The sequence below is a fragment of the Macrosteles quadrilineatus genome, unplaced genomic scaffold (assembly GCF_028750875.1).
Source record: "Macrosteles quadrilineatus isolate MER2022 unplaced genomic scaffold, UCM_ALF_1.0 Scaffold_4__1_contigs__length_99947679, whole genome shotgun sequence".
Lineage (NCBI taxonomy): Eukaryota > Metazoa > Arthropoda > Insecta > Hemiptera > Cicadellidae > Macrosteles > Macrosteles quadrilineatus.
In genome coordinates this window covers 10,320,646-10,339,578 of record NW_026542597.1, presented here as the reverse complement: position 1 = coordinate 10,339,578, position 18,933 = coordinate 10,320,646, and the positions used below count along the sequence as shown (strand labels likewise).

At 36.3% G+C, this 18,933-nt stretch overlaps 1 protein-coding gene across 1 annotated transcript; it reads right to left on the bottom strand.

The window, feature by feature from the left end:
• On the bottom strand, window positions 1-18,468 carry LOC128991754 (E3 ubiquitin-protein ligase TRIP12). The gene is made up of 12 exons (XM_054414926.1): window positions 18,263-18,468; window positions 11,213-11,276; window positions 10,521-10,578; window positions 9,984-10,152; window positions 9,214-9,299; window positions 7,387-7,982; window positions 6,804-6,926; window positions 5,179-5,367; window positions 1,718-1,878; window positions 811-841; window positions 295-417; window positions 1-6 (listed from the first exon to the last, which is right to left on the bottom strand). Exons 1-12 carry the CDS (start codon window positions 18,466-18,468, stop codon window positions 1-3), a joined length of 1,812 nt encoding a protein of 603 aa, XP_054270901.1.
• Between the last annotated feature and the right edge of the window lie 465 nt (window positions 18,469-18,933).

The window sequence follows — 18,933 nt, the reverse complement described above, 5'->3', positions numbered from 1 at the left end:
TTATTTCTTACAACAAATTTTAATGTTCACTGTAAACAGTTGTATTGTTAAATCAATTTCAAGTGTTGTTAATGGTGATGTATTCAGTAAAATAATGGTCCAACTAGAAAATTTATCCAGAAAATATTTTTAAAAGTTCTGCTTTTTTAAAAGCTTTACCTTTATTTATCGCTGTGATATATATTAATAAAAAAATACCCATTAATACAAGTATTTTGGAGAGTATATTCAGGTTTAAGTGGCTTACAAGTAAATACTTCTACTACATTCAAGAATAAGTATGAATAAACTCACCAGTTGCTGCAAGTTGGTGAGCAGTTCAGGACTGGCTAGCTCCTGCAGCTTGGCTGTGTCGTTCTGGAAGCTGTCGACCAGACGACTGAACACGAGGCACACACTTTCTACACTCTTTTTGTCCTGCACAAAACAATACACATAGGCTTACTGCCAAGGGGTTTGTTGTGCAGCAATTCAATAACAGTACATGAATAAATTAGAGAGTCTGTAACATAGGGATGGATGAGGTTGGGTTTTTAGTTCGAGACGAGAGGGGATTCCCTTCTCATACATATCAGGAAATGCATGTTCGTAATTTTAACCTGATTTTGTAAAATTTGTAAATACCTACTGATTTATGACGGATGACTGGTTAAATACAAAAATAATAATAATAAACAAGAATATTTAAAATCTTTTATAACAAAAAACAATAACAAAAACATTAGTATAAAAAATATAATTAGGTCTACCTTATTGAAAATAACTCTTCCACATAGAAAACATGGTTATATCAGTGTACGATAAGTATACTTCAACTTTGAAAAATACAAAATTTATCAGTCTGTAACATCAGTCTTGCTTGTTAAAGTATTTAATTACCAGGGGACCAAGCCTTGCTCGGTTGTGATTAATTGGGTTTAACAGTTAAAATAATATCATGATCAGACACGTTTTATCATTTACAAAAATAGTTTTAATACAAATCAAAAAACATAATATAATCGCTGAATTAATATAAAATGTGTAATGTGTGTCTATTACACCCGTTTCATAGATCATAGCATTTAGATATTTTTACGCTAATAAATTTGTCCGAATGGAGACAAATTTTATACCTGTTCTGTTTAACTTTCAATGATTGTTGAATATTTAAAACTAAAAATCACTCCCAGAAAAATTACTGCCATAATTACAGAGTTTCCGTATAATTCCCAGTGTCATAATATTTCCGAATAATTCCCAGTGTCATAATATTTCCGTATAATTCCAGTGTCATAATATTTCCGTATAATTCCCAGTGTCATAATATTTCCGTATAAGTTCCCAGTGTCATAATATTTCCGTATAATTCCCAGTGTCATAATATTTCCGTATAATTCCCGGTGTCATAATATTTCCGTATAATTCCGGCGTTTCCCAGGTCGCCGGACACCCTGAAACATGGAACCCGATTGTCGAAATGGTGGACGGTCAAAACGCGATCTGTCAAAATGACTCGCGGTCACGGAGGATCGTCAGTATGACTCCGCGTCACGGTGTTATGGTCAAAATTACGGTCACAGCACGATGGACGAAATGACTCGCGGTCATGGCGCGATGGTCGAAATGACTCACGACTTGACTTTGACTTCCTTAAAATTTCCGAAATGTTGGGACTTAAAATCAAAGAATACATCTTAGATGATGCAAGCAACTCGTTGTTTGCCTCATGAGTTACCTGTTGAGTAGCCTGGAGGCCAACAGTGGTAGAGACTGAGACACTAGATGGAACTCCTCAGCATGCAAGTTCTGGCAACAGTTAGCTGTGATAGCCAGAGCAGCTCTCTGAGCATTGATGCTGAAGAAGTCCAGGTACATGAGACAGGCTGATACACCTCTCTGCAAGCAACATAACAATGTTAGGCAGCTAGCCTACATACAATATTTATGTTCAAAGCAGTAACCTAACCGTGGCTTTAAGTTTCCCTCCCTCTCACCAATTATACCAGCATAGTTTGATTTACATAGGTACCATGGAAAATGGAGCAATTTAACATGTCATAAGTTATTTAATAATTAATAGCTTGAGTTGCTATCAGCCTATATAGTGTGTGTAGTGCTTGATTTGTTCGCAGCATTTTTATAGCTTAACTGGGCCATTTGCCTTGTTTTTTACCTGCATTCTGTTTTGTAACTTTGCAGAGTTGGTAGGTATTTGTTAAGTCACTGTACTACGTCTTCTAACACTAGAATTGCAGTACATGCTACATGCTGTACTATCGCTCTTTTGTTGGAGGAAAAAAAACTTTATCTTACACTTATCACAAGACGCAACCCACAATTACACATTCACAGCGGGATCTGTAAAAATAACTAGAGCACAGAATGTGTTACTTAATATTTGGGCTAATGTTATGTTATATATGATTCAAAGTCAATAAATAGTTACTTATTATCTGGGCTATAAAGAACTGAGAAAAGGGCTGTATTACTCTTACCTTTTTGTTAAACAGTCTATAATTTGAAACTAGTAATCAATTAGAATAGATAAAAGTAAAAGGATTTGTAGAAAGGACAGTGATTTTTCATGTTTTGCAATTCAACCAACTGTTGTTTTATAAGTTTGAAGAAACAAAAAAAGTTTAGGAAAAAAGTTAAGTGAACCGAAGACATATTTTTCCTAAAGAAAAGGAAAGGAAAACTCCTCTTTATCTGGCCAATGTTAAATGTAAATGAGACACCACAGGTCAAGTTATTTTTAAATTCACACAGCCTTTACTAACTGTTCCTAGAGGCCCTAGGTAGCCACCATACACAATCAAATTGCAATGTCACTGTTACTGTTTTTGAGTCTACAATTTTTAAGCCACGTTTACACAAGGCAGGTAGGTGGGAAGGAGAGGTCACTGGAATTTTATCCCCCTGGAATTTTACCCCCTGGGCAAAGCTGACGTCACTATGACGTAGTAACCTGAGCGCTCTAAAGTTTGTTTGCGGGCGGTTTTGGAAGTTTAATGAAAATAGACAGTGTGTGATAAATTAGATTACCAATTAAAACCGGAATTTTACCCGCTGTCCATATAACTAGTGTTTAGGCAACTGTAGATTTACTGCCCAGATTTTTACCCCCGGTATTTTACCCTCCGGAATTTTATCCCCTGGCTAGATATAGAAATTACAGTCTAACCTTGATATAACGAACCTCAATATAACGAATTCCTTGATATAACAAATTTTTTTAAATCCCCTAGAACTCTCCATAAGACACAATGTATATTTTACCTCTACATAACGAACAAACCATATCAATGACCTTGATTTAACGAATTTTTCATGATCCCGGATAAAAATAAGACACCTCAATATAACGAATTTATCATTGTCAGAACCTCTACACAGCGAATTTAACCTCTACTTAACGAATTGTCTGCGTCTCTCCCTCGATACAACGAACCCCCCACCCCCATTATTGTTTTTGAAAAATCAGTTTCTTCATCAAATGAAATGGAAATGTCACGTCAACGCTTGCGCTAACATTCGTCTGCTCCGTTTTACACATCCCGGCCCGTCTGCTGTCAACGCTGCATTAGCGCTATATGTTACAACTGAGAACTGATTTCATTCAATGAGGACTGTTGACGACGTTATGAGTAGTAAGCTGTGATTGGGTGATAAGTAAATATGGTGAATTGTACAATTTTTGGATGAAGAGAAACCTTAGAAAGAAAAAAGAATAGAAGAACAAAGCAAAGAGAAAGAATAGCAACATCGTTACCTTAACATTCCTTTTACGAGTGTTTTTATTATCTTTAAGTCGGCTATGATTATACACTTTTATAACAACTTATCTAATATTTTTATTATTTTCAATATGATTTGTTTAAACTAAGGCAACACCAATGCTATAGTTGATGATTATTACAGTATTGACATTCCTCTGTTGTGATTTAAAGCAGTACTGTAGCCTACCGGCCTATCACGAGCAGTAGCTTACAAAACTCTCGACTGTTTTGTTTTGTTCTTTACGTGGTTTATTGCTATAAAATACAGTGTTTGGCTAGGTTTTAGGTGGGTTAGAGTAAGCTGTGATTTTAAACATACATTTTGTAACCGTAACCTGTACCAAGGTCAATAACTAGAAATGGCATGATTGCGCAATATTAAAGATCCCTCCCCTTTAGTACCCCGGATAATCGAGGTTCTGCTTTAAAATGTAAACACTGTTCACTGTAAAGTATTGTAGCCTATGCTACTTTAATTGTGTTTTAATGAGGTCCAATCCCGACCTATATTGACTGATGCTGGTTCTGAACCTCGACTTAGCGAAATTCCTGCAAACCTAACCTCAATATAACGAACCTTGTTTTAACGAAATCCTTGATATAACGAATATTTAGTTCGGTCCCTTTAGATTCGTTATACCGAGGTTGGACTGTATTGAGAATGATTCATTTTTTTCTTTCAGAATTTAATATTAAACAATTTATTATTAAGTTGCCTATCTTTACTTAATTTTGATATTCAGTTTTCGGGTTTGGGGCCAACTGTTGGTTAGTGTTAATAAGTACGTAAAATGTTTAATATTCAATTAAAACTGAAAGAAGAAAATTAAAATCATTCTTACTAATTTCCATATCTAGCCAGGGGGTGAAATTCCGGTGGGTGAAAATCCGGGCCGTACATTTTGGGCTGACCTCATAAAGGGGGTTAAAGTCCGGGGGTAAAATTCTGGCCCGTACACTATAAGTTTTATAATTTGATGTATATGTATTCTGAAATAATTCACAACCGTGAAAATACACTTTTAATTTCACCTTTAATCTCTTGAACTGATGTTGTGCAACTCAAAAGTTCGTGGCTGGAATTTTACCCCACGGTTTGTGACGTCAGTTTCGCCCAGAGGATAAAATTCCGCTACCCCAGCAGGAGTTAGTGTATTTCATGTTACCATTACCCCCTCTGGTCTTGTGAAAACACAGTTTAACCTTTTGTAAACTCGCCAATAGGGGTGTGCGAAGCAGTAAAAATTTTGATTCAAAGCATTGATCCGATTCAAAAGATTTTCAATTTGAATCGATGCAACTCGATTCGAAGCAATACAGCATTTGTCTATTTATACTTGTCAATGGAGTGAAATAACAATAGGCTAATTAAAATTTACCTCATTATCTAAATGTGTTGTGTGTTCAGTTTACTTACCGCCTGCAGTATAGCTTTGCTGTGACGTCGGGACAGCATCTCCAACGCAGTAAGGCTCTGTTCTGCCACATCCATGCACTGAATCACCTGCAACTTCTCTAGGAACACTGGCACAGCGTCCAGCACCACGGCTGACGAGCGAGGCAATGCTTCCATCATGTAGGTGAGTGCACGACACGCATGGTTCATCTACATAATACACTCATTTATAATTCACCAAAGAGTGATGATACTATAGATATGGAGTTGTTTTCAACCAAATCAAGTAATTACAAACTGGTTTAACCATAACAAACTAATAGATGTATCCCAATATTAATTTAAATGTTCCGGTAAAAGAATAAAGGCTCTTGAAATTCTGGACTAATGTGGCAGATTCTAAACTGATCTGATTTCTTGGTGTCAGCAATACAGCAATTAAGTAAATAAAAAGCCAGTTGCTTATGAGCCATACCAACACTTAACACTGTCATGTCAACGACTTATGATACAATATTGGTGTGATATACATTTCACAGAACAAAAAAAGGTATTAAACTCAATGAAATAAAAAAACTTTTAGCATCTTAATTGTATAACTTGAATCAGTAGGATTAAAGTATGATGGCACAAACAAACAATCGACTGACGAGGGCTATTCAGAAAGTATATTACATTTTTGTTTGTACTCACAAGGTGTGGGGATAGTGGGGCCATCTTTGAGTCTAAGCACTACGTCACTCAGTCGGCACCTAGTTGGGCTAGTGAGTGGTTCGTGTTGTAACACATCTAGTTACAGTGGCAATTTGGAGCATCTACCTTAATAGAAAATCCCGCTAACTGTGAGCTGTGTTCAGTTGTTCAGTAATATGACTTCTATTTGCAAAAAACTGTATTCCGATTTAAATTTATTGAAATCTTCTTAAGGTGTACGGAGACATCACTATCACTGTTATTAAATTTCAAAACAGGCTAACAAATAACCACAGTAAAGAGCGAAGTGGAAGATCCAGTCTGGAGACTCCCAAACAGGTGGAAAAGGTTGACAGTCAGCTCAGAAAGGTAAGTACTTCCAAACATTGCAAACCCTTGGAATAGCAATCCCTAACAAAGGGAGGGGGAAATTGAGCTGAAAGATGTTGCTTCAAGACAAAACCCGATTCCACACGGCGAATCAAACAAAAGAACTTTTGGAATCACTCAATCACCAAGTGACTACCTTTTGTTTCTATCAATGAAGAAAAGGCTGGCAACGCAGCATTCCGATGACGACATGCAGCTGCACCAAAAAGTGACAAGCTTGTTAAAGACCCTAGCGGCGGAATTTTTGAGGAAGGAATAGCAAGCTCATTCACCACTATGATAAGTGCTTAAATCTTCATGGTGACTGCATAAAAAAATAGTATTTAAAGTGGCTTTTCAACTATATATAATTTTCTAAACCCCTTTCCTTTGTTTATTATTGTTTCCAACATAGTCTACTTTCTGGATAGCCCTTGGTAAAATTTATGGAATAAAAATCACTTGAAAATTGGAACAAGTAGTAGGCATATGGTTATTTCTTCTTATCATAAAGTAAGCTGGAATGGAGTTTGGATAGTTAAATAATCAAAGTATGTTTTAATGGTGTTATGTGGTATTCTCACCATATCAAAGTTATGTTCCATAGTGAGCAGGGTGATGAGTGCTGGCACCACTTGTTTGACAGGGAAGCCAGCTAATGTGTCCTCATTGCCCATCACCAGCATCTGACACATCTCTATCACAGCCTACAACACACAACAATGTCACTAAACATCTCTAGATTCACCTCTACTACATGTAAGCATTGATTGGTAAACTCAGCTTGTAGCGATCCTAGTGATATTGTGCTACAACTACAGTAAATCTATCCAGTCCCAAATCTTTACCACAACCTACTAGTGGTAATCAAGGAGCTGTAGTAATGATCACACAAAAATTTTCACATTTAAAACAACTATTTCCCTTGTTCATTGGCTAGATAATAAATACATTTTTCATAACATATTTATCTGAACAACCAAGAGAATGCAATGCTAGTGAGCAAGTTCTCGTTGTTTTGCTATCAAGTCTAGGTTAAAAAAATAGTTCAAATCAGAGGTAGAATGAAGAACAGTCTCTACAGACTTTTAAATTGTTATTAACATTTAACAGTTAAGACCAGCACTCTCTGGCTACAGCTGCAACATACTATGGGATGTCTGGTACCTGTAGCTGTTGCCCCTCGTCGCCGGTAGCCTGCAATCCCTGTAGCAGCTGTTGAGCCTTGCTGCTGCTGCCCTGGCCCATGCTGCGATGTAGCAGGTGCTGCATGCGAGGGCCCAGTGCGCCTAACAGGTGTGGTGGCAGACCCCTCGCCTCTAGTAGCGCCTGCAGTCTCCCCACCTCACTGTCGTCACTCTCACTGTCTCTCTCCCCACTGCTGGGGCCACTCACACCCACGGGTGCGGCCTGGGCCGTCGCTGAGTCGTGCGGAGGTGGAGGTGCGGTCGAGGCGGGGGTGGGTGTGGGAGGGGTTGGCGTGGCATCGTCGCGGCCTGACACTGACATCGCACCCCCAGAACACTCCAGGGCCAACTTCACACCCCCGCGCGACGACCTACGGCTAGTGGACGTACAGGAGCCCGTGGTGGAACTGCGAGCACTGCGTCTCAGTGACGCCGGGGCCACCCCACTGCTCACTCCACTCCACTGACTCCCGCCCAGTGTCTCGGTGGGCTTGAGAGAGGTTGCGACTGGCAGCCGCGAGTGACTGCGAAGTGGGTATTGTTTTCTGACCAGACAGTTCGCTTTGTTGTTTCGTCCTGCGTTAAAAAAGTGAATTAGTCCAGCCCCCATATAGCTACTGTTAAAGAAAATTTAACCTACTACTTAAATAATTTGCTACGTATTAGTAGAGCAACCAATTTTACTGTTAAGATCAAGCTTCATGCCAGTTCTTGTATAGTTTGATTGAACATCTTTCCTTTTAACTATCGTAAATAAAGGCAGTTAATTTAACAAACCTAATCAGATATACGTTTCAACTGGTAGCCTACTTATACTTAGAGAACGACATTTAAAATAAAACTGACTGGAATGTTTCATATATAAAAATAATTTTTTTTTATAACCATAACATCTAAAAGTGTTAATGGTAAGACTACAACCGTTACAGGACATTGTGATTGATAGAATGCCACTTGGAAAGCTTAGTAGGATTTATCAAACTCACTGAACTAGAGCAGATATTAACATTCGCCATTATTAAATAAAAAATCAAACTAAAAAAATGGCAAAGACATCAGGGTTATATTTGCGATGCATTCAAGTTCAAGTAAGCCGACTCCTAATAAAAACCCAATAACTCAAATAATTTGTGGTAATTTGAAACTGCTGGTTACATTTTCAAGACAATCAAAGACAATCAAAAGCTGAGCATTAAAATTTTTAAGAAAATATTTTTGTTTTGTATCGCCTTAAGCCTAGTCCACACTCGGGAGAGTGCGTCAGCTGATCCTCTGCCAACCGTCTGTCAACACATTTCAGATTTGTTTTCGGAAGTTTTTGTTTTTTTACGTCCACACTAGCCAGCCAGTGTTTATCGGTATGGTCACTGAAGAGGACGTGATTTTATCCTGTGCAAACTTCTTTACTTCCTAACCATGTGGCTGATGTACCGAGGAAGAGACAACTGTGGACCTGCAAGTTTCTCTAGAAAGGTTCTTACTATTGTCAAAACCTTCAATGAGGATGGAGAAGGATTCATCAACTTAACAAGGTTGACTCTCTCAGATTTTGAGGTTCTATTAAAGGCTTTATTGGGCCCAAGTAAACAAAGATATGTACAAGTTACAGGACTGCAATTTCAGTCCAGAACTTGTGACATCTCCAGAAACATGGAGGTTTGTCAGCAGACAGTCAGCCGATCATCTGATACAACCCAATCTGAGACATCGCTAGATACAAAAGGCAACACTACGGAGACAGTCGGCAGACAATGATTCCGGAGAAAAATCACCAAGTGGGGACTAGGATTAACATAAGTTGACTGACCTGATGTGGATTCTCGCTTCTTCTTACTCTTACTGGTGCCGGCCTCGTTTGGCTGTGGCTCGCTAGTGCTGCAGTTACTATCTTCACTGTAACATCATATCAAAAATAGATAAAACCTCTATTCACTAAAACAGACAATTTATAGCATTAACACATAGAGTAATTGCAAACGCTGCTGTATTTTAGTGAGGTTGTGAGATTGAAATAATAAGCAATCTATGGAGTGTTGAAACAAAAAGGCAAATATATTCTACACAAAAATGTCACTGTACAATTATTATATCTTAAACAGATGAATCCTAAAAGTTAACACAATTTGGTTTGAAATAACATTTGGATATGAAAACATATAAATATATCCCACAGTCCCGTTGACACCATCATCGTCTCCCGAGGTCACGGAAAATCATAATCTTACTCTACAATCTTGGCAAAAGCGTAAATTTTCCAATCGCAAAATCGTCGCAGACACGTTCTGCTATCGCAATAATAAAAGCTCGGCATGACTCAGCCTATGTTCTTTAAAAGACTCTGAATTTCGGTAGCACTGATGAAAGCTTGACAGACAGCCTTTGCTAGTTTTTAACTTTAAATGGTTAAGACTTTGATCGTACTCTGTTAAAAGTGATGTTGGTAATAATTGGTAGTATTGTGATAATATTATCCATGAAGATTACAACATTTTTTAACTAACATTAGGTCTACAGAAACTTATTGACTTAATTCCTAGATTAAATTACACCCTTATGTTTCTTCTAAGTGTCCCATACCTGCGGTCCCTCTTCTTGTCTGTCTGTCTCTGTGGATGATGACGCAGTACAGGCTCTGATTGAACCTCGACAACGTGCACTTGCTTCGGAGACTTGGAACTTCTCTTCTTCGACTTTTTCTTACTGCTACTGTTACTGTGTGCGGCGGTGTGGTTCTCTACTATTTCAACTGTAAAAATACAAGAGAGCTCATGTAGATTCTCAGATGCTCGTAAAGCCATCAGTCGAGATTGGCTGAGTTTCTTCACAAGTGTAAATATTTATTATATTCCGTCTCGATATTAATACAATAAGATTAATTGCTAACAAGAATGTTTTGATTCCAGCAATAGGAAAATCTTGTAGCCAAAACACACTCTATGCATGTAGAAGAACACAAACTCATGTTTGCTCAATTAAAAGTAATTTTTAAGATCGTCATTTCACTAACAAAAAAAACAGTATAGTTGTCAAAATAGAATACTGTAAAACAATATTTGTTCACAATATTTGTTGTGTATTGTCAAAATGAACAGAATTTCTGGTTTCAAGACTCACCTGAATTGTTTGAAGCGGTGGGTTGAGTACGAGTATGACTTATCACAGACTCTACTTCCTGAAACACAAACCAAATACTCATCTTAAAGTTCTTGGCTGGTAATGGTAATTGTAGATTACCAGTAAATGGTTGTTGGAGACAGATTCTATCTCTGGTTAGTAAAATACAAGTTTGCGGAACAAACGCAAGATTAGTAAAGAAATACAATAGCTGTAAACAAATGTTCAGAGCAGTAAATAAAATTTTAAAATTTAATCAAAAGAGAAAAGTGTAAACTAAGGAAAAATATCAATAACCATTGTCCATAAAATATAGCCACACGACAGCAAAATAATACCCATCTTTTTATATAATTCATATTAGGTACATTTAAACCAACATATGTCCAAGGGGATTGATTCCTAACAAACATCATATAAAAGCTAATAAAGCATATTTGTGTTGTGTCAATAAGTAGGAATTTTTTTTTTTTTTTTTTTTTTTTTTAAGTACATCATTCTGATTATAGATTACTTGTTCTAACAGCATATTATTGTTTTAATCACTTGTTACGATAATGACTCAACAGGATTAACTTAGGTAATTGAAGTTCAAAACATATGTACATTGGATCAAAATATAGGAATAGTAAGTCACACTAACCAACAACACTATATTGGCCTTAACATAAACAACGCAGGTTTCAACTTACCAATGTTTTGCTAAAGGAACGGGTGCGACTACGACTGCTAGTGCTAGGGCTTTGGCTGCTCCGTCTAAAAAAACATGTCTAAATCAACAACCTTACTTATTTATAACTAAACAGAATTACCGTGGTTGTATTAGCCTATTTGAATAAAACTGTTAAAACAATCCTAACTAAGAATCTTGTTTCTGTAAAGAAGGCTATAATATTCTATAGTAGTTTATTGATAACCCAAAATAGTACAGGAAAATCAATTTCCAAAAAGACAAGTGTAGGCTACATCAAAGAGCATCATATTTATATGGTAGCCTAACCTTTGGAGCTGAATATGTGACGCAATCTATCAGACTAGATCTGTCAAAGATGCAGGATTCAAGTATCAAGCTGACTTTTTGGTCAACTACAAGGGTGTTAGGATTAGCCTTATATTTACCAACATTCAAGTTTTAAAGTGGGGAAAATGACAAGAACGTTTAGTACCACAAAAACAAGTAGTGCCTATTTAGGTTGGGAGGAACAAGATTACTCTATTAAATAACAAGTACATAAACTCTAGTCCACATGTCTTATAACTAAAAACTAAAACAGAAGGTGTTATCCATTTCAACCACATCTACAAGACAGCTTAAGACTTAAAGAAATTATTTTGCATGGACCTAAGTTATTGAAATTCTTTTCAAGCCTATCAATAGATAAACAAATGTTATTGTAGACTACTTTCCTGTATGCCTAAAATACCTAAATATTTATGGAAGGAGGGTAATCTGTACGGTGTACAAAATCTTTGTCTGAATCTCAAACTGAGCCAAATCCCAAATTTGGCCAGGCTCAAAATTCAACAAAAAGGTTCAAGCTACATATTAATGTAGGCTTACAAATGAAGAGAATGTTTGTAAAATAATTTAAAAGACATTTAAATAAAAGAAGTTTCCAAAATTAAAGACAAATATTACACAAATACAATATCTTAGTTTTAAAATGATGACTTTATATTGAAACTAATCAATTATAAACATCTTGGAAGAACTCAACACAATTAGGTCTATATAAAATAACTCCTGTCCTAAAACTTTGCATTGCATTAAACCATTAAACCTGTAAGAGTTTTTGTTGATTCCATGTACAGTTTTATTTATTACCGTATATATGATTTTAATAGGTTTTTGTATTATTATATGTTTAACAAAAATGGTTTGTCTAATGTTCCAACACCCAGAGTAAAACTCTTGTTTGTCACCGTTTGTTAACAAATATCGAGTTGGTTTAACTTAGAAACATTTAATAAAACAGCTTCGGCTTGATGGAGACCAAATATAATGATGACAGTGCATGGTTAATGGTCAAACATAGCCTACAGATACGTTATCAAAGCAGATATCACCATTTTCTTGCTAGTTTAGACAAAATGATACTAATTAAAGTAAACCTAATTTGTTACTTGTCAACAAAATAACAAACAAATGTAGCTTTAAAGGCTAAACAGTGAAACCCTTGTAGAGGAGGAAACAAACTGGTTAGAGAAACAACTCAACCTAACAATTTATCAGTCAAGGTCAAGTATTGGACACCAAACATTATAGCAGCAGATCATTTCTACTTGGCTGTTTTCAAACACTGATGTTGATTGCAAGCTATTGTTTGTAAACTAAGTAAACCTATGAGTTATTAGAAACTCAGACAAAACAGTGCTATTGGCTGTCAAATTATTTGTACAGATATCATCAATCAGCTACCAAATGTTTTTAATTGTTTAGAATATGACAGGTTAAATACAGCATAGGCTAAATACTGGTGTCTGTTTTGAGCTTTTTTGGTATTTAGTTCTCACTGTTGTTACTTTTTGTATACTTACATTTTTAGTGTTTATAGGCTATAGTTTCTTTTGACAAAGTTAGTAACAATTATATGCTTGTGATTTTGGTATTAATCTTTAGAAATAGTCACTATAAAAAGTGTAAGATATAGGGTTTATTTAAGTTGTAGGTCTAGCAGACAAAGTCCAAAATCTTGTTCATGTACTAGCTATATTGATTGATAAATATTTTTATTTTTATTGACTTAGTATTTAATTAATTTAATTTTTTGCGTTCAATCTTAATTTATGTTTGAGGTTATTTGCTAATGGCTGTTAAATTACAATATAATTACCTATCAGCACTAAAAAGCAAACAACAGAAAATGTCTTACAACATACAGATGAAGGCTAGATAAGAGCTATCACCATCTTAATAAATATAAAAACTATAGCAAACTATCATGTAATTTCCTAAAAAGCATTAAACAAAGAGATATGATCAGTTATAAAACACCTACCCCACCATCACTTTTATAAATCATGTTCACTCAATATGCTAAAAACACTTCACTAATATTAGTTCAAAGCACAAAAACCAACAATTAGCATGACATGGTGTAACATTCAAGAAAATGTGATATTGAAACAAAACAAGGAACTAAGTGGCCATGGAGTGTGAGCAGTGGTTGTACAGTTAGTCAGCTGTTTGAGAGATTTCTGATTACAGCAGTGCCAACATTCCCACACAAAATAATGGTACTTCTCTCAGAAACAAAATTGGTTGACATAGATTCAAGCATAGGTTATAAGTTGGTTTTAAACTATTTGTTGGCAGTTTATATTGTATGCAATAATTCCAAATTTTATGATTACATGAAAAAACAGCAACATTTGATTGCTAAATATTGGCATTGAATTTATGTAATGATTTTGTATGGATGCTCACTCCAACTTTATATGATCCTATTTATTGTCTTATTTTTTAACCATTTAACCCATTCACTTATGATTTTTTTTTTACCCGCCTAGGCCAAAACAAACGAATTTGTTGTGGCTAGTTTCATTCATTTCTGATTTAATTTTTTTTCAGGCAACATTTACTATTTATATGCAAGATATTATTATTTTCTTATTCAAAATTAAATGTAGATTCAAAATATATAAATATTTCCCAAAAAAATATAACTATAATTTTTTATTATACCGTATAAAAATAAAATAAAAAAATAAAAAAATTAAAAAAAACTTTTTTATTGGTAATTTTTAGCTACATAGGGCTCATATATGTTTTGGAACTAGTCTATAATACTGTATGACACTTATAAAAACTCACCAAATGTCAAGCAAAGTTCATTTTGGTGTGGTATGCCTTGAAACACTCTGGCATGTGAAGTGCGACAAGGCAGAGCTCACACTCCCATCGGCTGTCACTGCGCTTTCCCTGGGCACTACACACCTTACATCTTCTTGAAGGTGTTTGTTTGACTTCATTTGGAGGAATAGGCCTAGGAAAATGTCCCCAAGTTGCTGCCTGGAGCCTCAGAGGTGTTTCTGAGTTGGATGATCGTCCTCTTCGATTGTACGGTGGCAGTTGTCGCGACTCAAACATTTGCTTGACAAACCTCTCCTTGAACTCACTGAACCCCAATTTTTTTCTGGTTAATTTTTTGAACACTACATAAGAGTTAAAAAGGCCAATGTCCATTATGTAAAAGAAGATCTTCTTGTATCACTTAGCATACCTCCTCATACTAGGAAACGACGCTAATTGCTGATCCTCGCGGTCAATTCCACCCATTGAACGATTATAGTAGATCACTGGTTCTGGCTTTGTTATAATTTCTTGGGTAACTCTGTCTTTCTTGCCAGTTGATCTTTTGTCAGCTTTTTGATGAAAGGTAGACAAAATGCAAACTTGCTTCTTGTCCTGCCACCTTACTGCTAACATATCGTGGCTATAGGCTGTCTCGTAGTCGCCCAACTTAAGTTTACCCTCTTTGAAGCTCTCTGGCATGTTTGATCTCCACCAGTTAGCTGTTCCAATTACATTGAAACCTATTTGCTTAAGTCTATAGAAGAGAAGAGGTGAGGAGTACCAATTATCAATTGTCAGAGTATGTCCTTTTCCTGCCAAATCTTTTGTCATTTCAACGACTATCGCCTCACTCGTTAACAGCTTTTCCTCCTGTGTAGAATCCCCACTTCCTTCTTCAACCGGTACATTTTCTTTGACTTCAGCTCCAGTATAGATCTTAAATTTAGAACAATAACCACTTCCAGATTCACAACACTTGTAAAACTTTATGCCAAATCTGGCTCTCTTCTTGGGATTAAATTGGACATAGCCCAACCTCCCTCGGAACTTCATAAGACTCTCATCGACAGCTATGTTTTCATCAGGTATGTACAGATGGGAAAACTTCCTGTTCATGTACTCAATAACGTACCTTAACTTCCACAGTTTATCATTCACAGGTTTCCTATTATTGTCTGTAAGGTGGAAAAAAGTGGACAGTAGCAAAAAACGGCGGAATGGCATCACTTTACGAAAAAAAGGGGTCTCAGTTACAGCATTAGGCGACCAGTATGATTGTATGGTTCTTTTTTTTACAAGCGACATAAGGACACACAGTGTATAAAAACAAGCCATCTCATCTGCAGTTGTGTCAAACCATTCTGAGTATATAGTTTTTCCTACCCCGCCTGCTTCGTTCTTTTTCTTAATTGTTTCTTTGGCATAATTATTAGTCTCTGTTGCAACATGTTGCCAAAAGTCATTATCAAGAAACGCATTGAAAACATCTAATTCAGAGGGAGCTGAGCCTAAACTTCTAGCCAAACTTGCTCTAACACCAGGACAACCAGTAAAAGGGATTTTATTTATTATATTACTTTCTATGGTACTGGTCCACTGCCAACCCTCCTTTTTCTTCTTTTTTGGTGGAGCTGTATCGTTACTAGTTTGAGTTTTGGACCTTTTAGTAGGCTTAGATGGTTGTGAAATAGCTTTTTTTCCTATAGGCCTACCTCTTCCTCTAGACCTGCCCCTAACAGGTTTACTTTTAGGCCTAGGGTCAGGAAAGCTAGGGTCGTCAGCTTCCTCACTCGGTGTAGGTGAGAGGGCAGGCACGATTGAAGATGCAAGCTGGTCAAATAATTCAGGCCTAATAGGCAAATCTAAATCAGATTGGACATTTGGAGGGGTCATAGGCCTATGCCTGCCACTATCTATATCATTTATAGGCCTAGAGTCAGGGAAACCAGGGTCGTCAGCTTCCTCACTCGGTGTAGGCGAGAGAGAAGGCGCGCTCATACTACCGCGGTATAACCGATCAAGAAACTGGACTGATTTAGGCAATTCTTCATCACGTGATGGAGAAGATACATGCTGATCAAATATTTCAGGCCTACTAGACAAATCTGAATTATATTGGACAGTAAGGGCATCTGGAGGGGTCATAGGCCTAGCATAGCTGCAAGAAGACTGTTCAAGCAACAACTGGTCACTTTCTAATGGCCTAGGCCTAACACAATTAGTATTATGTTCTGGGGAAACTGTGGTCTCATAATCAATAGGCGTATTAGACTTATTACTCACTTGAATTCTGCTCCCTTCCAAATCATCATCATCACTCCAACCACTCTCCTCAAACAAGTCACAATCACTGTCACTGTCACAATCCCCTATAAGTTTTATGATGTCACTTTCATCTAACTCTTTTCCACATTCATCCACGAATACCAAGTTATTTTGAAGACTCATCGTATTATACAAAAGCTTTTCAATTGAATAATATAGTAAAACAAGATACTGTAGCTCAACCTTTATCACGACGAAGTGAAACACGACATGATAGGCCTAATAACTCAGTCATTATAACGACGAAAAAGTAAAATACTGATAAAAACTTACACTAAGTAAATTCTATAACTTATTTTATAAGATAACTACACTTTTCAATAAAATAATAAAGCAAAACAAGGCTCTAACACAATGTTTACATCGTCGAAGTAAACACAACAACGTATCAGCTGTGAAACCAGAGTAGACGTCGTCAGCTGCTAAGTTGCACCATTTCAACTTCAGTTTTTTTGCCGATTGGACTGGACTGAGATGACGAAAATATAACCAAAAGAAAGCCTGGAAATCATAGAACAAGAAGCATATGCGATCTATTGGATTTCTGGGGAACTAACTCGGCACAAACAGGTTTTAATAGCGGACGGCGATTCGCCGTCGCTTCACACAATGGCTAACGGGAGCGCGACGGCGGATCGCCGTCGTTGTAAGCGAAGGGGTTAAATATTTGCTCTATTGATAATGAATAAATGACACATTAAAAGTGATGATTACACTACCTACTTACAATCTCTAATGGTGTTATAAAAAAAATTAGCTAGGTATGGAAATTGAATCATACTGCAAATTTGTACAAGTTAAATTTTTTGTGCAAATGCTACAACCTAATTAAAATTAATTTGCAGTTAAAGATTATTAATAAGGAAATTGTATCCTACAATTTTGCTATTGTAATCAACATGTTATCGATTTTGTTTTGAATTTATAACATGTACATATTCTATCTTGTGTGTGTGTCGTCATTATTAATCAGCTTTAGACAGTTTTAAAATCTGCTTTCCTCCTGTATAAGATGAGGGTGTTTTGTTGGCTCTATTAACAATATTTAAACTTATTTAAACTTAATATTGTAACTATCAATTTGTAAAACAACTGCTCGTTCACTTCCATCATAACTAAAGATTAAAACATGCTGTAACGTCTACATTATACTAACAAATGTTAACAACTAGAAAAGAATGGTCAACATTTAAAAAACATTTATGCTGATAAATATTACTGACATGAAACACACACCGAAATAGGCCTCATATATAAGAATAGGATAATAAGTATGCTTGCATTATTCAAAGTGAACAGTTTAAACTTAAGCATCAATGAAATATTTGTCTTTGCTTCCTTGTTAGTTTTTTGTATCTACATAAAGAAAACATTTTAAGTGGTTTCTAATAGAACAATACAGCATTTATAGATTTTGGAACTCATGTTGAGCCTTGATTGATAGGAAGGGGTGGGCTCTAGGTTCAGACACGTCAACTACAGCTCGTTGTGCATTAAAGCTCTAGTTACAAAAAGTCCCTACATAAATTATATGTAGGCCTATTGACTTTATTGAAACTAGAGCTTTAAAAGTGGTAACCCTCAACTTAGCAAACTTATAACACAGAAAAGTTAGACTAGCCTTGTGTTTTTTGCGGAAACAGACTTAGTAGCAGATGAATTCCTGGGACACTTGTCAGGGGTGGCTCCAGAATCCCCCTCTAGATGGCGCTTGCTGGGTCTGCCTCTGCCTCGCTTAGTCTCCCCTCCCCTGCGAACAACCAACCACAGACAAGTGAGCAACAGACACAACACATAGTGCTCGCCTAACAACCTGAAAGTTGCCATCCTGATTGGTTTTCTTTATCTTTTTTCGTACCACCTTCACATCCTATAACTTCAAGCTAGAAAATCTGCAGGGTTAATTTTAGGCTAGCATAGTCACTTAGATAAAATCAATTGGTGATTTGTGGGATTTGGTGGGACCTCAGGAATTGAACATCTGCGCTCAACCACTATACCAGCTCATTCCCCAATGTTCATCTTGTATAGAGATTGTAGACTATCTTTGTGTAGCAAGCTTGAAGACGGAAAATTTCAGTTTTTGATTTTTGCAAGAAATTGCATGTATTATTTTTGGTCAATATGTCATCTTTAAATAAATAAAATGTAATAGTTAGTAAGGTAAAGAAATAACAGTCTAATGGAAAAAAGGATAGTGGTAATATATTAGGACATATTAAAAACCAACATAATCACAGTTTAGCCTACATCAACTATAAAAAAAACATTGCTTAGTTTAATCGTTGAGAC